At 40.2% G+C, this 15,212-nt stretch overlaps 1 protein-coding gene across 1 annotated transcript in view; it reads left to right on the top strand.

Moving 5' to 3' along the window:
• Positions 1-15,212, top strand: part of ubac2 (UBA domain containing 2) — a 227,214-nt gene that overhangs the window by 109,141 nt on the left and 102,861 nt on the right. The window contains exon 6 of the mRNA XM_043692678.1: positions 8,485-8,608. Within this exon, the coding sequence (XP_043548613.1) occupies positions 8,485-8,608 (124 nt within the window). The remainder of the gene's footprint in view (positions 1-8,484; positions 8,609-15,212) is intronic.

Genomic DNA, 15,212 nt, shown 5'->3' with positions numbered 1-15,212 from the left:
CAAAACATGTGAATGCAATAAAGCAGAATGCCAGCAAAGTGTTTAACTTGTATACAGATGCTTCCATGACATAATAAGAGACCCAGTAAAAAAAATATAAATAACTTGAAGACATTTATGGAACGTGAAGATGATTGAAAAGACTGTAGATGCAGATTAATGGTAACTTACAAAAACAAAATTAGATAAATATTTGAAGTTGAAAATAAATATGGCTGTATTGAAAAGACAGGAACTAAGACAAACTTAGAGTCAAGGACTTGTACAGCAAGGAAACAGATCTTTTGCTCCAATTCATCCATTCCAATGAGATATCCTAAATTAATCTAGTATCATTTTCCAGCACTTGGCCCATATTGCTCTAAATCCTTCCTATTCACGTATCCGTCCAGATGCCTTTTAAATATTGTTATTGTACCAGCCTCCACCACTTCCTCTGGCAGCGCATTCTATACATGCACCATCCTCTGCATGAAAAAGCTGCCCTTTATGTCCCTTTTAAATCTTTCCCCCCTCACCATAAACCAATACCCTCTAATTTTGAACTGCCCTCCCCAGGAAAGTTTGATTTTTTTTATAAAGATATGATATATAATTTGGATTTAGCCTCAATCTATGCTGTAAGATACTGTATGGTCCATTGTGACTACCTACGGTAGCACGTTGGATCCAATTTGATCCTACACCCTCAGCTCTATTATACATAATGCTTTTCAAGTCCATATCCGGTTGCCTTTTGAAAATTTCTATTGAATCTGATTCCACCACCCTTTCAGATAATGCATCTAGATCTTAACATCTGTCTGTGTGGAGTTTGCACATTCTCCCTGTGTCTCCGTTGGGTTCCTCTGGTGCTTCAGTTTCTCCCACTTCCAAAGATGTGCAGGTTAAGTGAATTGGCCATGCTGTAGTGTTCAAGGATGTATATGTTAGGTGTATTAATCAGGGATAATGTAAAGTAATTGAGTAGGGGAATGGGTTTAGGTGGGTTACTCTTCGGAGGGTTGGTGTGGACTTGTTTCCAAACTGTAGGGATTCTTTGATTCTATGATAGGTCCTTATAGCATCGGGTTCTGGAAATAACCAGAAAGTGGGTTATACTAGACTTGGTATTGTGAAATGTCACTGGATTAATTAATGAACTCAGTGTAAAGGTACCCTTAGGTGTCAGCGACCACGATACGATTGAACTTTACACTCAATTTGAAATGGAGAACAGAGGGTCTAAGATTGGCATTTTAAACTTAAATATGGGCAACCATTTGGCTATGAAAGATGAACTTGCAGAAGTGAGCTGAGATAATAGGATAGGTGATAGATCAATAGAGGCATAGTGACAGACATTTGAGGCTGTGTTTCAGAATAAGGATACCTCTACTATAGGGAAAAATCCCAAGAGAGCTGCCACCATCCTTGGTTAACTAAAGAGGTTCGGAAAAGCATCAAACTTACAGGAAAAACTTCTAATTGGATGAAGACGAATGGCAGGTCTGATGATTGGTCAAAATGTAAAGAATGGCAGAGAATGACTAAACCATGAATCAGAAAGAAATTAGAATCGGAGTGGAACCTGGTTTGAAATTTTGGAATGGATGATAAGAGTTTCTACAGATGTCTAAAAAGAGAAAAAAGAATAATATAAATGTTGGTCCTCTACACAGTGCGAATGGGGATTATTGTAGATACTAAGGCAATGGTTCATGAAATGAATAAATATTTTGCTTTTCGCTATAGAGAATACAAAAAAAAAATTCCATCGTAATGAAAAATCAGGAGATAGAGTACAAGAAGAACTTAGTGAAATTACAATCGCTAGGCAAGTGGTACTGGGAAAGATGATAGAATTGTGGGCTGGCAAGTCTCAGGGTCTGGATGGACTTCATCCCATACCCTACAAAATGTGTCTAATGAGATATTAGATGTGTTGGTATTAACTTTCCACAATTCACCAGATTTGGGAAAGGTTTCATAAGATTAGAAAATAGCAAATATAATATAACTCCTCTATTCAAGAAGAGAGGGAGGCAGAAAGCAGGAAACTATAGGCTCGTGAGCTTCTTGATTCTGATGGATCCTGTATTAGGATCAATCATTCAGGTTGTTAGAGCTGTGCACTTAGTAAGCTGAAGGAAAAGATTTTGTCAAAGGGAAATTTGCTTTAACCAATTCATTGGAGCTCTCTGAAGATTAACATGCGTGGGATAAAGGGCAAATCTATGGATAGACTGTACTTGGATTTCAAGGTACAATATCAAAGATTACTATGCAGACTACAAGCACATGGTGTAGGGAGAGCCATATTAGTATGAATAGAAGATTGGCTGGCTAATACATGACAAAGTATGCATAAATGTGTTTTTATGTTTGGCAGGATGTGATGAGTAGAGCAAAAACACAAATTGCTGGAGAAACTCAGCAGATCTGGCAGCATCTGTGTAGAAAGAAACAGACCTAGTGTTTCAAGTCCAGTGACCCTCCTTTCCTCTCTGTATGCCAATTTCTATATCAAGGGAGTGACTACCTATCACTGTTAACCTGAGGTAGCAGAATGTGTTTAAGCAGTTGGAGTGGTGTTATTTAGTGTGATCAGGAAATGTACACCATGTCTCTGGACCATGATTTTCTGGACATAAGTCAAGAATAACAGCTTACAGACATGGAAGAGACAGTCCATGTGTCTTTGTAGTTGAGTTTCTGAGTGGGTGACTGACACTGTATATTTGGTTGAGGTGAATTCTTTGATCAGAATGAGATGTATTTTACATGGTTAGAAATCAGCGATGATGAATCATTCCTGAGGAAACATCTTTTCATTTGCAGTTCTGTCCTACTGCCATTTCTTTCGTAGGTAATTACTGGATTCCTAATCTGAGGATGTAATGAGGCAGATGACATTTTCCCCACCCACTCATTCCATTTTTGACTGTCCATTAAACAGCAGATGTGTTTCTTGTAAGGCTTGGTCACTTTGAGTTGCATGACTAATCTCTTCACGTAACTGGGCTGTTGGAGAACCTTGTGTTATATGAGTGATGAGTCATAAATGAAAGGATAATTCATAGATTCTTTGACTTTTGAAGAATTCCTCTTCACCTATACTTTGGATGACCTTCCCTATTTCTCTGCGTATCTATTCACTTCACCTTATTTTTTACTGGGGATATAGCCTGAGCAATTAGACTCACCTCTCAAACCTCCTCTGTTCTGAGTGTTTATTTCCTTCAACATGTTCTCATATTCAAACAACATATTGTAAATTTGGTCCCTTTTAAAACTGAGTTCTTCTCATATTTCAAATTGAATAGTTTCAGAGCAGCTTGAGACCTTATTAAACTGCTGTGGTTCTGTTCGCCGAGCTGGAAGTTTTTGTTGCAAACGTTTCATCCCCTGGCTAGGCGACATCATCAGTGCTTGGGAGCCTCCTGCGAAGCGCTTCTTTGATGTTTCCTCCGGTGTTTATAGTGGTCTGTCCCTGTCGCTTCCGGTTGTCAGTTTCAGCCGTCCGCTGTAGTGGTTGGTATATTGGGTCCAGGTTGATGTGTTTGTTGATGGAGTTTGTGGATGAATGCCATGCCTCTAGAGGGAAAATAAGTCTTGTTGTTTTAATTAATAAAACAAACTTTCAAATGGAGGTGGGAAAGGGCATAGTGGTCATTCTTGCATCTGTCCTTGATCTCTGGCTGAAAGGGTGACCGACGAAACATAGATTGTCACCCCCTCTAAAAATAAGAGATAACAACCGGGGTGAGTGGAAGGAGTCGGGTGGAGAGGATCCAGGGACTGAGCCATTTTCTGTAGCAAAGACGAGGAGTTCCCCTTCATCAAACTGAGGGAAGAATGATGGCAGATGCTGCCAAAGACTAAATCACATCAGAGACCAACACCGTCCTACTCCAATACCACAACCCCTGCTCCTCCATTCTATAGAACAGCTTTGGGATCAATAAAGTGTTCACGTCTGTCACAGTTGTATACTTTATTTGTCAAATTAATTAATGTATCTGATTCAAATTGCTGTTGCTGATCAATCTCAATAAAGTCACAGAAAATTGCTACAAATTGTCGACTGAGTATCTTCAGTATCCGTGGCCATGAATCCTGCCCCCGCCCACCCCCAAATTAATTGGCGTCCTCATTCATCCTCCTCTTTCATTTCTCTCTTCCTCAATCCTCTCTTTTTTTCTCTTCTTTTGTTTTGCCTTTCCGTCTTCCCTTTCACTGTCTCACTTTCATGAACTCTAATTTTTCATCACTTAAAAATGCAGGCTGTTATTTATTTTCTTTAACATTTCACACAATAAATCTTTAGACTACTTTTATTTTTTGAGCAGTGGACTAAAAATGGCAAAAGATGCAACCCATCAGGTCCAGGGGACTTGTCAGCTTTTAGTTTCATGAAGTTCCCTAGTTTTTCTCTAGTTATAGTTTTCTATTTATTTCCTCTCCCCCTTTTTGCCCCTTGATTATTTAGTATTTTTGGATTGTCATCACTGTCTTCTATTGAAGACGAACACAAAGTATTTCATGAGTTCATAAGATATAGGAGCAAAATCAGGCCATTCGGCCCATTTAATCTGCTCCACTATTCGATCATGGCTGATATGTTCCTCACCCCAATTTTCCTGCCTTCTCTCAATAGACCTTCAACCCATTGCCAATTAAAAATCTGTCTAACTCCTCCTTAAATTTACTCACTATCCCTGCATCCACTACACTTTGGGTTAGTGAATTTCACAGTTTCACAACCCTTTGGGAGAAGTAGTTTCTCCTCAACTCTGTTTTAACTTTGCTACCCCTTATCCTTAGACTGTGGCCTCTCGTTGCAGAATGCCCCACAAGAGGAAGCATCTGCTGCATGTCTATTTTATCCACACCTTTTATCATCTTGAATACCTCAATCTGATCTCCCCTCGTTCTTCTAAATTCCAGAGAGTATAGGCCTAATATATTTATTCAACTCTTCTGCAATTTCCTAATTCCTCATCATTATTTTACTACCTCGTTATCCAAGAGACCTGGGTTCTTCCTTTTTATTTATTTAAAGAAGCTCTCACTATCAATCTTGATAATACTTGCAAGTTTGCCCTCCTTTAGAATTTTTTGACCTTTTTTTTGTTGATTCTTAAAACTTTCCCAGTCTTCTGTCTACCAACTAGACCTTGGCCACATTGTATAGAACACAGAACAGTACAGCACAGGAACAGGCCCTTTGGCTCACCTTGTCCATGTTGACCGAGAAGCCATTTTAAACTGTGCCATCTGTCTGCACACGATTCTTATTACTCCATTCCCTGCCTGTTCACGTATCTGTCTAAATCCCTCTTAAATGTTGCTATTACATCTGCTTCTACCACCGTTCCTGAAGAAGTTACACCCAAAATGTCAACTTCTCCAGCCCCTGATGCTGCCCAGCTTGCTGTGTTCTTCCAGCGTCCTGCCTGTCTATTTTGGATTCCAGCATCTGCAGTGTTTTGTCTCTTCTACCATTCCTTGCAGCGTGTTCTAGGCACCTACTACCCTAGTGTGGCAACACTAACCAGAACAGAAACTTCTAACCTGCCAAGAGAAAGTATCTCAGTCTCTCTGCTTGTTGCGACTGTGTGGTGAACTAACAAAATTTCCCAAGTGCAGTTCTGACTCTGTAAAGTGCATTCTCTGTAAATTGCCTGTTGAAAGGAAAAAGGGGGGAAACAAACCATCTTCAGACACACTGAAAGGAGCAAATACTCGACCCATGAATGAAAGATAGCATTGGTGTACAAACACCATTCTCGCATTAGGAAATTACTGAAATAAAGCATAAGGAGAAAACAAACAGAAGCAACTTGCCAACTCCTGTAGTCCAGAATGGTGTTACCAAACTATTTGTCCCTGGTTTTCCCCTCCCTGCCTTTTCTATCCTTAATAGCTTGTTTTATTTCTTTGTGGATCTCTTTGTATTTGTAATCAAATTTTAAAAAGGGGTAGAATTTAAGTTACAGAGTTATATGTTCACAGTTCATATTTTTTTCTTGCCATCGGCTGGAAAATAATTGATGTTAACAAAAAGTTGTTTCTTTTTGATGAAAAGCTTTTTCACCCGAGTTAGACAGTTAGATAGAATTGATGAATTTAGTCTTTTAATCAAAGTTTTACATTTATTCTGGTTCCAGTGATAGTGGGGCTTGCTTTCCAGAAATATATCTCAGTTAGTCCTGACAATATATTAAAAAAAGCCCAGAACATTATTGGCATTGTTGCTGTTGAGAAGAGTGGTGCAAGGTCACGACTGAATTCTGTATCAAGCCCTAGCTGGCCAACTAACCACAGTGATTTCTGAAATATTGTCCTTACAAACTGTATTTCTATGTTTGCATCTCAACTGAAATAACCTCCTTTCTTTTACATTAATTAATTCAAGAAAATCAGCAAACCAGGCTAAAATCATCAATTTTTCAATGATAAAATGAACTTGCTATTCTCCAGAAGCTTTCCTGACTTAAGGATTCTCAGGACTGCTTTATGGCCAGTGAAGTTTTTGATGCACTGTCGTTGCTGTAATAGTGGTCGTCCAATAAACATTTTGCACAAAGCAAAATCCCACCATGTGTTGATGACTAGGTAAGCTGTGTTGAGTGACGTTGATTGAGGGATTAATGTTGGTCAAGACTCTGGGGAGAGTTCCCCTGTTCTTCTATGAAATGGTGACCACAGATTCTTTTGTACTCACTTAGAGGGTTTCAATTTAATCTGAAAGTCAGCAAACTTCAACAAGGCAGCACTCACTCAGTTCTGCATTTTGTCCTCAACTTTCTGGCATAGATTTGAACTCATGACTTAATAATCCAGTGAGTCATGGCTGGGACCTTTTGAGATGAGGAGAGTGGCATTAGATTGCCCAGAATTATAAATCAACCAGCAGATTGAGTGTTTCAGTATTGTCTGTTTCTTATCACAGCACTTCAGAAATACAAACAAAAAAATTTAAAGTAGTTTGAGTTGAAACACTTCTTTCACTTGTAAAACCTGTGTTCAAATACAGTTGATGGAATCTGAGACTCCTCTCTCTTAATTCAAAAAATCCTAAGCCTAATGAGTTAGACAGTGTTGCCCAATTATTGTTGTGATCTGAAATGCTTTGTGTGAAAGGCAATATTTAGTAATAGCTGTCAAGAGAGACGGATAAATACTAGATGGTGAAAAAGTTTGCGATGTGTGGTGAAAGACAGAGGAAAATGGACAAATTGGCTATGGAGATGGAGTAAAGGCAGATGGAGTAAAGGTCCTCCACTGCTGTATGGTTCAATGAAATTGAAATTGCACATTTTCTTTGCACATGCAAGAAGACAAACATGATATCCTGATGATACACAAAAATGGCTGCGACAATTGTCGTCTTTTTTCATTTGGGCCGACACTGCAACTTTGTGCAAGGAACATGCTTCAGTACATAAACTTACATTACAAAACACGGTCTTTTTTAAAATCTGAATAATATGGAAAATTCAGATAGTTAAAATATACAGAGGAAACTCTGAAGGTATAAGCATTATGATTAGACACTAAATGCTTAGACACAGAAGAAACATAGATGATAACACATAGCATTTGCTAACATTGACAGGGTAAGATCACAAAATTTTGACATAGAATATTGCAGCACCGAAACAGGCTATTTAGTTCAATAATTCCATGCTGGTTTTTATGCTTCACATTAGACTCCTCTACCCTTCTACATCTCACCCTGTCAACTTTCCCTTCGATGTCTTTCCTCATTTACTTACCAATCTTCCTCTTAAATGTATTTATACTATTTACCTCTTTCTGGTTAAAGAATTCTTTCCTAAAGATCAAGTTTATTCTCTTAACTGTTGCTATAGGAGATGCTGAAGGGTTGAATGACTTAACCCAGTTATTAGATCTATGTTTTATATTAGGCTTGTTGAATATGGTTAGCCTTTTGATTTGCACTTTCTTTCTAAATAAATCTAGCAATAATTTAAGTTGGCATAAGTTTATTGAAGAAACCAAGGTCTGACATAGAATGTACAGCATAGAAACACAGCATTCAGCCCAACATGTCACTGTTTGATGCTCCATCCAGTTGGCTGCATGGCTGATTTGCAGTGCAGAGTGATGCCAACATCGTGAATTCAATTCCCATACCAGCTGATGTTGCAAAGGAATCCTACCTCCTTAACCCAGGCCCTTGCCTGAGTCCTGGTTGCTGTCAGGTTAAACTCAGCCATTGTGTCTCTGTTTAATGGAAAGCAGCATATGGCCCTCTGAGACCATAATGACTTTCAATCACAAATATCCTTTAGAGAAGTGAGTCTGTTGTCATTGTGGCAAACCTTTTAATTAATTGTTGAAATTAACACTCACCTCTCCTGAAGAGACAGCTCATGATCATCTTCCCAAGGTTAATCAAGGATGGGCAGTGATGACAACATTATACGAATGAAAAGTAAAATTAATGTGGTTATTTTTCTTCCTTCTTCATAGTCTGGGTCCCATCTTTGCTCTGTTTGTGCCTTTCTACTTCTCCATTCCAAGTGTTCAAGTGGTGCAAATCCTGGGCAGGTTTTCCATAACAAACAAAACCCTGGTCTACATTATGGGTTTACAGGTATGTATACAATTGTAAATCATATCTAATGAATAACAAGTGACATGTTGGTCAGGAAAAAGTAATTAAAAATCACACAATACCTGGTTATAGTCCAACAAGTTTATTTGGAAGCACTAGCTTTCAGAGTGCTGCTCCCTCATCAAGTGGTTGTGGACAATAAGATCGTGCTCACAGAGTTTATAGCCAAAGGAGTCCAGTGTTATGGAGATGTGATATCAAAAACAATCTTCGATTAAAACTGTCATCTTTTATGATGGGATATGTTGTTTTCTGTTCTTTGATATGTAAATCCCAGAGCTTCTTTTAAAAGGGACAGGATGTACATGGATTTGGAAAGGTAAGGACTGATTAGGCATTGTCAACGTGGCTTTGTGCGTGGGAAATCATGTCTCACAAACTTGATTGAGTTTTTTGAAGAAGTAACAAAGAAGATTGATGAGGGCAAAGCAGTAGATGTGACCTATATGGACTTCAGTAAGGCGTTCGACAAGGTTCCCCATGGGAGACTGATTAGCAAAGTCAGATCTCATGGAATACAGGGAGAACGAGCCAGTTGGATACAGAACTGACTCAATGGTAGAAGACAGAGGGTGGTAATGGAGGGTTGTTTTTCAGACTGGAGGCCTGTGACCAGTGGAGTGCCACAAGGATCGGTGCTGGGTCCTCTACTTTTTACATAAATGGTTTGGATACGAGCATAAGAGGTACAGTTAGGAAATTTGCAGATGACACCAAAATTGGAGGTGTAGTGGACAGTGAAGAAGGTTACCTCAGATTGCAATAGGATCTGGACCAGATGGGCCAATGGGCTGAGAAGTGGCAGATGGAGTTTAATTCAGATAACTGCAAGGTGTTGCAAATCTTAGCAGGACTTATACACTTAATGGTAAGGTCCTAGGGAGTGTTGCTGAACAAACAGACCTTGGAGTGCAGGTTCATAGCTCCTTGAAAGTGGAGTCGCAGGTAGATAGGATAGTGAAGAAGGCGTTTGGTATGCTTTCCTTTATTGGTCAGAGTATTGAGTGCAGAAGTTGGGCGGTCATGTTGCGGCTGTACAGGACATTGGTCAGACCATTGTTGGAATATTGCGTGGAATTCTGGTCTCCTTCCTATTGGAAAGATGTTGTGAAACTTGAAAAAGTTCAGAAAAGATTACAAGGATGTTGCCAGGGTTGGAGGATTTGAGCTATAGGGAGAGGCTGAACAGGCTGGGACTGTTTTCCCTGGAGCGTCGGAGGCTGAGGGGGTGACGTGAAAGAGGTTTACAAAATTATGAGGGGCATGGATAGGATAAATGGACAAAGTGTTTTCCCTGTGGTCAGGGAATCCAGAACTAGAGGGCATAGGTTTAGGGTGAGAGAGGAAAGATATAAAAGAGACCTAAGGGGCAACCTTTTCACGCAGAGGGTAGTACGTGTATGGAATGAGCTGCCAGAGGATGTGGTGGAGGCTGGTACAATTGCAACATTTAAGAGGCATTTGGATGGGTATATGAATAGGAAGGATTTGGAGGGATAAGGGCTGGTGCTGGCAGGTGGGACTAGATTGGGTTGGGATATCTGGTCGGTATGGACAGGTTGAACCGAAGGGCCTGGTTCCATGCTGTACATTTCTATGACTATGACTCTAAATAACATTCTCAAGAGAGCTCAGTTTTATAACCAATAGGTGCGAAGTCTGTCTGCGTCCAACTGCTATGTCAGTCAAACTCTGTATAGTTTTACTGAGATTTACATGGATTCATGCAGTTTTTGAGCAAAATAAAATGTAATTCTGCAAAAACAAATTCACCCCATAAGCCAATATGTGTGTGCATGTAGGAGCGACAGAATGAATGTGCATGTGAGTGTGACAGAGTGTGTGTAAGTTTGGTTGAGAGGGTGTGTGTCTGTGTGAGTGCGGGGGGGGGAGGTTGTATGTGTGCACATGAGAGAGAGGGACTGCGTGGGTGTGAGAGTATGTCGGGGTGCGTGTATGCCTGTTTATTTCGTGCAGTGGGGTCACCTGTAGTATGACATGAATCCAAGGTCCTGGTTGAGGCCAAGGGTACCGAACTTTGCTGTCAGCTTCTGCTCAGTCACACTGTGTTATTGCTTGTCCCTATGTCCGCTTTGGAGGATGGTCATCCGAAGGTCCAAGGCCGAAACCTGAGCTATCTTGAGAATGTAATTTAAAAGAAGTTCTGAGATTTACATATCATAGAACAGAAACCAGCATATCTCATTACAAAAGAAGACAGTTTTAATCTAAGATTGTTTACTGTATCACAATTCCTTGACACTGGACTCTTTTCGCTATGCATTCTGTGAGCATGATCTTACTCTCCACAACCACCTGATGAAGGAGCGGCGCTCTGAAAGCTAGTGCTTCCAAATAAACCTGTTGGACTATAACCTGTTGTGTGATTTTTAACTTTGTCCATCCCAGTCCAACACAGGCACATCCAAGTTAGGAAAAATGTAGTTTGGTTTGAAATTGAGACTAATGTTTAGTTAAAGTGCTGAGCTGTTAAGATTATGGCTAAATATCAGAATGATGTTAATGAGGGTGCCTAGTACAAAGTGATAGTCTTTCAATTCCTCATTTTTCTTGCCACAATGTTCTTTCACTCCTTAAGTTTTTGTACAACCCTCAGCCACTCAGAATTCTTTATATTGCAAATTATCTATGTATTTTCACCATTATGTAACCTGCGAAAAATGCTTTCAGACATTTAAAGACCATAATATATAGGAGAAGATTTAGACAATTCAACTCATTAAGTCTGTTCTACCATTCAATCATGGGTGATATGTTTCTCAAACCCATTCTCTTACTGTCTCCCTGTAGCCCTTGATCCTCCGACTAATAAAGAACGTGTTTATCTCAGTCGTAAATACAGTTAATGACTTAGCCTCCACAGCCTTCTGTTTCACAGATTCACCACCCTCTGACTGAACAAATTCTGCCTCAAATCAGTTCTAAAGGGTCATCCCTTCACCCTGAGGCTGTGCCCTTGGGTCTTGGTCTTTCCAACTAGTGGAAACATTTTCTCCATATCCAAATCATAGAGAGCAGCATATGGCCGTCTGAGACCATAATGACTTACAATTACCAGTATCCTGTTTGACTAATTTGGTAGAGTTCTTCAAAGATGTAAGAAGCAAAGTGGATAATGAGGATGTTGTAGGTGTAATTTATCTGGACTTCTGGAAGGCATTTGATAAGGTACCATACAAAAGGTTAATTCACAAGTATGGATCAAGGGCTACAGGGAGAAGGTAAAAGAATGGGTTTGAGAAATATATTAGCTGAAAATGTGTTGCTGGAAAAGCGCAGCAGGTCAGGCAGCATCCAAGGAACAGGAGAATCGACGTTTCGGGCATAAGCCCTTCTTCAGGAATGCTTATGCCCGAAACGTCGATTCTCCTGTTCCTTGGATGCTGCCTGACCTGCTGCGCTTTTCCAGCAACACATTTTCAGCTCTGATCTCAAGCATCTGCAGTCCTCACTTTCTCCTTGAGAAATATATTAGCCTGGATAGATGACTGGCTGATGGACAGAAGACAGAGAGTTGGGATAAGTGTTTTTTTTCTGGATGCCAGGATGTAACTAATGGGTGCCACAGGATCCAATCCTTGGACGCCAGTTATTTACAATCCACATTAATGACCTGGATACAGGGATAGAAGGCTCTATAGCCAAATTTGCAGACAACACAAAAATAGGCAGGACTGTAAATTGCAATGAGGAAATAAAAACCTTACAAATGGATTTCGATATGCCGATCATGATACCCTAGGACCCGATACCCATGAGCAAAACCAATGTAGTGTACAAAATCCCATGCAAGGACTGCACAAAACACTACATAGGACAAACAGGAAGACAGCTAATGATCCGCATCCATGAACACCAATTAGCCACGAAATGACACGACCAGCTACCCTTAGTAGCCACGCACTCAGATGACAAGCAACATGAGTTCAACTGGGACAACACTACTATTACAGGACAAGCCAAACAGAGAACAGCCAGGGAATTCCTAGAGGCATGGCATTCATCCACAGATTCAATCAATAAGCACATCGACCTGGACCCAATATACCGGCCACTGCAGCGGACAGCTGGAACTGACAACCGGAAGCGGCAGGTACAAATCACTATAAATGCCGGAGGAAACATCACAGAAGCGCTTCACAGGAAGCTCCCCCGCACTGAGGATGTCACCTAGACAGGGGACGAAACGTCTGCAACACAAATTCCCAGCTCGGCGAAAAACCACAACAATGAGCACCCGAGCTACAAATCTTCTCACAAACTTTAGATATAGATGCGTTAGGAGACAAAATATGGCAGAAAGAGTTTAACATGGATAAGTGCAAGGTCATTCATTTGGGTCGAAGGAAATGGGAAGACGACCTATTATCTTAATAGGGAGAGACTTCGGGGTGCTTGTGCGCAAAGAGTACTCATTCATGAGTCGCACAAAACTAGCATGTGAGTACAACAGATAATAAAGAAAGCGAATGGGATGGTGGCTTTTATGATTAAAGGAATAGAATGTAAGACAAAGTATTGTTGCAACTATGTAAGATATTGGTGAGACTGCACCTGGAGTATTGTGCACTGGTTTGGTCCCCTTATTTGAGGAAAGATGTAGTTGCATTTGAGACAATTCAGAGGAAGTTCATGAGATTGATCCCAGAGATGAGAGGTTTATCGTATGAAGAGAGATTGAACAGTTTAGGCCTTTACTCTCTGGAATTTAGAAGAATGTGGGGGGAGATCAAATTGAGGTATTCAAGATGATAAAAGGTTTGGATTAAATAGACGTAGAGTGGATGCTTCCTCTTGTGGGGTATTCTAGGATTAGAGGTCATAGTTTTAGGATAAGGCGTAGCAAATTTAAAGCAGAGTTGAGGAGAAACTACTTCTCCCAAAGTGTGGTGAATCTGTGGAATTTGCTCCCCCAGTGTACGGTAGATGCTGGAATAGTGAGTAAATTTAAGGAGGAGTTAGTCAGATTTTTAATTGGTAATGGGTTGAAGGGATATGGAGGGAAGGCAGAAAAATGGGGGTGAGGAGAATATCAGCCATGATCGAATGGTGGAGCAGACATGATAGGCCAAATGGCCTAATTCTGCTCCTATATTTTATGAACTCTATCCAGGCCTCTCAGTATTCTGTAAGTTTCAATCACATCCTCCTCTTATCCTTCTAAACTCCATTGATTACAAACTCAGAGTTCTTAACCACTTCTCATATGACAACCCGTTCATCCCCAAAATCATTCTTGTAAACCTCCTCTGGACCCCTTCAACACCAGCATGTCTTCCCTTTGATATGGGGCCCAAAACTACTCTAAATATTCCAAATGCATTCTGACCAGAGCTTTATACAGCTACAGCACTGAAACTGTGCTCTTGTAATCTAGCCTTGTTGAAATGAATGCTGACATTGCATTTACCTTCCTAATGGCCAACTGAACTTGCATGTTAACCTTAAGAGAACCCTGAACAAGTACTCCCAAATCCCTTTATACTTCAGATTTCTGAAACCTTTTTCCATTTAGAAAATAGTGTACACCTCTATTTTTCCTACCACAGTGCATAACCTTATACTTTGCCACATTGTATTCCTACTGCCACTTCTTTGCCCATTTGCCTGCCATGTCTAGGTACTTCTGCAGCCTCCCAGCTCCCTCAGCACTACCTGTCCCTTCACTTATTTTTGTGTCATCTGCAAGAGGCAAAGTAAATCTGAAAAGTGGAAAGGCCAGAAGAGCACAGCAAACTGACAGTTCCTGTGAGGGAATGGATAAGTTTACATTGAAACCTCTTTTTAGAACTGAGAAGTAAGACATGTTGATAATATCAGAGAAAGTGAAGAGATACACTGATTAAAAACTCTAGCGAGGTTTCATGAGTGGAATCATATCGTCATTAGAAATATTGAAGAGTCAGGTTAGTTAGTTAGGTGGAAAGACTGATGAAATGTTAGAAATGTGATTTGGTAAACACCCATCCTGTTTCTAAATCACCCATGATCACAGATGTCTCTGTGGTATTGCCCCAAATATGTTCAACATTCATGTACAAACTGTGAACATATAGGAAGCCACTGACATGCCTCGGATAAACATCAAATGCCAAGTTAGCAACTTGATAACTGATGACTAAAAATCAAAATAGCCACAGAGCAAGAAATTCTATCCTGATTCCATCCTTCTCATGACTGTAGAATCATACAGTACAGAAGAGGACCTTCAGCCCATCAAATCTGTCCTGCCAAAAATATACAACTACCTACACCACCTCCACTTTCCTGCAGTAGACCTTAGCCTTGAATGTTATTACACTTCAAATGCTCATCCAAGTACTTTTTTAAGTACTCATGCTGTGCTACATTCCTAGAATACAATTATTTAACACTGGTCTGATCCCAAGAGCCAAAGTCATATAGTTGTATCAGCACACAAAGAGACCATTTGACCACAGCAAGCGGGTATAGGGCCTCTTAAAGGTCAAGGAGATCATCTTTGTGTTGATTCCTAGAAGGTGGGAAAGATACTAAAATGAATATTTCACATCAGTTTTTACTGCGGAGAAAGAAATTGAGT

The sequence above is a fragment of the Chiloscyllium plagiosum genome, chromosome 6 (assembly GCF_004010195.1).
Source record: "Chiloscyllium plagiosum isolate BGI_BamShark_2017 chromosome 6, ASM401019v2, whole genome shotgun sequence".
NCBI classification, from domain to species: domain Eukaryota; kingdom Metazoa; phylum Chordata; class Chondrichthyes; order Orectolobiformes; family Hemiscylliidae; genus Chiloscyllium; species Chiloscyllium plagiosum.
Note: the sequence above shows the minus strand (reverse complement) of the source record. Positions and strands in the feature narration are given on the sequence as shown.